This window comes from Schistocerca gregaria, chromosome 3 (genome assembly GCF_023897955.1).
Source record: "Schistocerca gregaria isolate iqSchGreg1 chromosome 3, iqSchGreg1.2, whole genome shotgun sequence".
NCBI classification, from domain to species: domain Eukaryota; kingdom Metazoa; phylum Arthropoda; class Insecta; order Orthoptera; family Acrididae; genus Schistocerca; species Schistocerca gregaria.
In genome coordinates this window covers 591,153,710-591,159,709 of record NC_064922.1, presented here as the reverse complement: position 1 = coordinate 591,159,709, position 6,000 = coordinate 591,153,710, and the positions used below count along the sequence as shown (strand labels likewise).

Sequence of the window (6,000 nt, the reverse complement as noted above, 5' to 3'; positions counted from 1 at the left end):
ATCTGTTTGCACAGAGGCAGAGTTTGCAATATGATCTATATTTGGCCTTCATGAGGCTGTGTGTGTGTGTGTGTGTGTGTGTGTGTGTGTGTGTGTGTTAATCTTCGATGAAATATTTCTGCTTATGCAACTTGATCATGAAGCCTTTACCAATCTTCTCATTTCTCACAGTTGTGCAGTATTTCTTTCCACTGGAAGTCCTCTTTATTCTTCAGTTTGTCTAAACATTAAATTTAATATATTTAAATGAATAATCATTTAAGACACTAGGTAATCGTTAGAATAAAAGACCAGCTTCTGTTTCACTTAAGTTTATTATTTTCACATTTCCTTGAATAATAAAGAAGATGTCAAACACATAAAATGTGCACAACAAAATAAACTTCTCTGTATTATAGCTACATTATTTCAGTAGCAAATGGAATGAAACAACAAATGCTTCTGAATTAAGGAACTCAGATATTGTGTCTTCCTACACAGCCAAAAATTCACAGATATACAAGACTGAACTATTACAAAATAAATAGTGAAAGCAAGTCATGCATATACATCTAACTGTCATGTCTATGACTGCACAGAGAGAAATTCACAGATCGTTCAATACTGATAAGTGTAAAATGGGTGTAGATTCTGCAATACAACACCTGCAACATGTAAGATCATAGTTACTAGCAATATAATGTAATATGAACCCTTTAAGTTTTTAAAAAATATTTTGTGTTACCATTAATTCCATCGTCTGTGAGAATTCTTCATTGAACCAAAGCTATTCTCACGCCCCCGGCTGTAGCCCCACTTGTTGTTGCCTCCTATAAAAGTAATTAATACTCCATTGTCATCTAATTTTTTCTCGAACTTAAGATATGAATTTTTAATGACTTATTAGTATCATCAAATGGCTAAATACTAGTTTTATTTTTCCATTCATATAATGGATATACTGATCGCAATACTTCAGAGTAGACAAAAAATTCTGTGTGGAAATCGTGCAATTGCAGGGCGTACATTTCACACAACATTACATCACAAATGTTTCAAGACAAACCTTTCCATCCTCCAAACTGTGCCATCTCAGCTAATTTAGGGTTGATTTCTTGATTCGCTTCTTTAAGAACCGATATCAAGTCACGAGCTTGACGACTATCTTTAGCTGTGAAAAACGCATATGATGTTCCCGTTGACTGACTGCGACCAGTTCGTCCAATTCTGTGTATATAGTCCTCCGATGAGTTAGGAAAGTCGTAGTTGATTACAAATTTTATCCCATCAACATCTGCAAAAAATTCAAGAAGTACATATTTTAAATAAAGACTAAGTTTCTTCACAGAAACATTTAAGGAATGAAAAATCTGTGATTAACACATTCTTACTGAAAGACAAATGTAATACGTACTTGTTACAAGCTGCACCCATAAGAACTATGAATTTGTATGGTGAACTAGCTAGCCTTACAAAATATACATGATGAGCTGATATTAATTCGTCGGCAGCCTGAAGACTCACTTCTAGTCTCTCTCTCTCTCTCTCTCTCTCTCTCTCTCTCTCTCTCTCTCTCTCTCCCTCATGAAAGACTTTTCGTCATAACATACTATAAACTTAATGTTTAAACAATTTTTTCATAGACTGCAACCTGAATTAGCACCTATCTGTAAGGAATTAACTCCATGGAACTTCATGGCTGATTAAAACTGAGTCAGAATAAGAGTAATTCAGGACCTTTGCCTTTCAAAGGCAAATGCTCTACCGACTGACCTACCAAGACTGACAGACTAGCCATCGCCAGAGCTTTACTTCTGCCTAGCTCATCTATATATATTTATGTATATATCAATCTATTTGACACTACCCCTACTATCATACTCCTCAGTATGAATTTCCCCTTTGGGTTCAGATAAGATGATGAAAATCAGGAAGGTTCACTCTTAAGCCCACCTTTTCATACATCACTTTTGCCACAGGTAAGTCTCCCTGGCCCAACAGAACTTGCACATGGTTCTTTAGTACTGCTTACCATTGAGACACTATTTCCAACTTGGAGAACAGAAGAGGAAAGAAAGATTTAAGAGCTGAACTATCACAGTTGTTTAGTCATATGAAAGCATCATTGTTAACCAAAACTCTCGAGTGGCAGCTGTTACAAAATGGAAAGTTTACCCATTGTTGCTACATTAGTTGAGTGTTAATTGCCTCAACTATTGCAACAGCACTAATTTTCTAAAGTAAAGACTTTACTTTCTACATTACCCAAATATTGGCTCCTCTACCTTAAGAAAATATACAAGTTAAACGCTATGATGCTGCACATACTTTTTGTGATGTGATTCATTTACACTGATATGAAAAAGAGTCATGCGATACTGCTATGCACATATACAGCTAGCAGAGTATCGCATACGCAAGATATATATAATAGGGCAGTGCATTGGCAGAGCCTGTACTCTGGTGATCCATGTGCTAAAGTTTTCGATGATGATTATGGTTGCACGACAGGAATTAAGACTTTGAACTTGGAATGGCCCAGTGCTTTTACCTCCTTTGACCATTCCATTTTGGAAATCACTATGGGATTCAATATTTAGAGATACACAGTATCAAGAGTGCCAAGAATACCAGATTTCAAGCATTACTTCTCACCACAGGCAACACATCGGCTGACCATCTTCACTTAGCACTGATAACTCTGTGCAAACATTGCTGCTCTCAGTTGTTTACAGGCAACACTGCATTAATTAACCGCAAAAACCAATGTAGGACATACTGTTGTAACAGATAAGTTTGTCGTATAGCGAAATTTGATGTTTACAGGCTATTGTAGCACGTGCCAGACATGAATGCCTTTGCTAACAGTATGAAATCACCTACAGCACTTCTGGGCTTGTGACCATATTGATGAGTCCTGGACTACTGGACAACTAGCCTGGTCACAAAAGTCTTGTTTTCAATTAGGAAGAGTTGGTGGTAGGGCTAGAGGGTGGCGCAGACTACACAAAGCAGTAGACGCAAGTTGCCAACAAGGCACTGAGTAAGCTGGTGTTGGCTGCGTAACAGTGCAGGCTGTGTTTACAAGGAATGGACTGGGTGATGGTTTCAGTTGGACCAGAGGACCGAGTGGAAATTGCAAATGATCTCAAAGTAGTGGAATATAACAATCATTCAACAATGGAATTTTTATGGATGACTATGTGCCATACCACAATTGTTTACTATTGGTTTGAAGAACATTCTGGACAATTCGAGAGAATGATTTGGCCACCCATATCGCCCAACGTGAATCTCTAACATCTATGGGACCTAAACAAAAGGTCAGCTTGTGCACAAAATCCTGCACTAGCAACACTTTCACAATTAGGGACAGCTGTAGAGGCAGCATGGCTCAGTATTTCCACAGGGAACTTTCAACGACTTAATTGAGTCTAGGCCATGTCAAGTTTCTGCACTATGCCAGGCAAAAGGAGGTTTGATATATTAGGAAGGATTCATTCCGTAAAGCATCAAAAAGTAAACAACCAATGGTAATTTAATGATCAAGTCAAACTGCTCAATCTTATACTGTCACCTCTACAACATAAAAAATTAAAACTTATTTTTATGAATACAGAGTTCCAGACTTACAAGCGCAAGACAAAATAAGCACCAAATACCTGTCAGTATTTGTAAGTGTGTTATCGAACTACTGTTAGTGGTGGTGCACACACACAATAAAATATGCTATACAACAGACTGTTGTGCCACACTACCTTTATTGCACTCCTGTTTCCACGGGGGTGATACGATATGCAATGCCACTCACCACATGACAAGCAACAAGACAGCACAGATCTCATGTCAATTACAAGCACGAGCTCTGCTGCAAAGGATGTTGTTGTGGATTATTTAAAGCTCAAAAAACTTCAACTTAAGAACTGGGTGCTCCCATACGATGCTATAAGTATGAAACTGTTCGGCTTTCGTGAGGTCTCAACATGAAAAACTTCAAAATTAATAAAGTTAAGATAGTATTTCTACAACTGTTCACTTTTGCTAAGTAGTACATGATGTAGCTTAGGGTAGTATTTAGAAGAAACAATGCTGGACTGAAGCGAAACCATTCACCACCAATGACGTTGCACCAGGTGGTGAACTCCCTAGGTACAATTTCAATATATATACTGTAGTTTGTATGCTCCAACTTATGTCTTACATCCCATCAAACAAACTGGCCAATTACTATACATTCTCCACTGCAAACTTTTAAAACAAGCCCTTGGTTTACTTACCCACATAGTTGAATAACTGTGGGCAATAATGAAAAAACCAGTTCATCATCATGCAGCAAGAGTAAGATACAGGAAAACCATTTTTTCACCAAATAGGTCTCTCAAATTGTATAACGAAGACTGCATAGCAGGGAAGCCACAAAAGTAGTTTTTTTCACATGGAAAGCAAAAATTTTACTGAAACACTAACTACAGGCTAACGCAACTTTGCTTTACCTACCTAAAAAAATTTTTTTAGCCACATTGATTGAACTAGTTTTTCCCTCACTGTGTGTGTGTTACAAGTTGCAGGGAGAGGCCAGCATTCTGTATTGCACCACGCAATCTGACATACATGTCTGTGTCTCAGCGTTGTCATCCCAGTGTGATTAAGTCTCTCTCTCTCTCTCTCTCTCTCTCTCTCTCTCTCTCTCTCACACACACACACACACACACACACACACACACACACACACACACACACACACACACACACACACAGTAACTGCATTGCCCATCTAAACTGTGCCTTAAGGGTAAGAGCCAAGGCTCCGATAGAACAATAAAACTAAAAATCAATCAAGTAAAAAGATTGAATACTATGAAAAATTATTGTAGCCTGCCAATATCTTACCTAGACCACGTGCAGCAACATCAGTAGCAACAAGGATACACGCTCTTCCATTGCGGAAATCTGAAACATAAAACTAATTATTAGTAAATAATGCAAAAGGAAATTTACAAAACATTTACAGAATGGTTCACATACAAAAGAGAAGGTTGAATTGTGATGTACCTGTAACTAGAAAGTCAATAGAATGAACAAGATGACCCAAAATTATGTAGCAAGAAAATCTGGACAGATACAGGTAGAATGAACACTAAATGGTCAAACACTACACTCTTGACAAAAGGAAAATGAGAAGGCCCTTGGAGTTGGCATATGGTCAGTAAGGCCCTTGCCACATGGGACAAACTAGAAGTTAATGTGACAAGGAACATCTTTATGATGGAACTTAGCCAAAGAATAGCAAAACCATCTGCAAGTACACCTTACTTTTCGGAGCTCCTAACTGCCACACCAGTGTTCCTTACCTCATTATATTGCTCACTAGTTGACATGCTGTGGCACAGACTAAGAAAATACCTATGTTCATTACAGAATGCAAAATGAATTATTTTCTCAAATTGTTTCTTCTTAGAGCATACCCATGCATATTATTCCAAAACAATTGTCAAAATAATATAATTGGATGATAAAAATAATTCGCCAAGCACCAACGGAAAACACATGAAAGAAAGCTATAATTATCAGTGCCCTAGTCACTAAAACAGCAAGGCATAGCCTATGTTATTTTTAACATGGTAAGTAAATTTAACTATAGGAAAGATTCAAGTAACTTGCAGGAAAGAACCAGGTATCATCCTCAACAACTGCCGATATTCTGACAGGTGAATGCACCTTCATTTACATACCACAAATCAAATGAAAAATCACCTAGCATGGCAACTAAAACACAGTTTTAAACTGGACAAAAATGGCAGTCTATGCACAGCTTCTTAGAACCACCATATCCTCTCCAGTGTAGAAATCAATTTGCAAACACTCTTAATTTGGCTTCGTGATGGTAAATCTTATTCATTCATATTTGGAAAGGGGACAGGTTTCAATGCTGCTGACTCCAAAGCACATTCATCATAAAATGAAATACAACAATAAGCGACAAAAGTCACTTAACCACAACTTCGTCTATGTGTATGTGTG

The 6,000-nt window shown here is 37.6% G+C and overlaps 1 protein-coding gene across 4 annotated transcripts in view; it reads right to left on the bottom strand.

Annotated features, from left to right (window-relative positions):
- Positions 1-295: 295 nt before the first annotated feature.
- LOC126356307 (ATP-dependent RNA helicase p62-like) overlaps positions 296-6,000 on the bottom strand; it is an 82,011-nt gene continuing 76,306 nt past the window's right edge. For all 4 annotated transcript variants that reach the window (XM_050007257.1, XM_050007256.1, XM_050007255.1 and 1 more), the window contains exons 11-14: positions 4,870-4,929; positions 1,046-1,273; positions 725-809; positions 296-644 (exon numbers count right to left, since the gene is read on the bottom strand). In XM_050007257.1, coding sequence (XP_049863214.1) covers positions 727-809; positions 1,046-1,273; positions 4,870-4,929 — 371 coding nt within the window. In that variant the 3' untranslated portion in view covers positions 296-644; positions 725-726. The remainder of the gene's footprint in view (positions 645-724; positions 810-1,045; positions 1,274-4,869; positions 4,930-6,000) is intronic.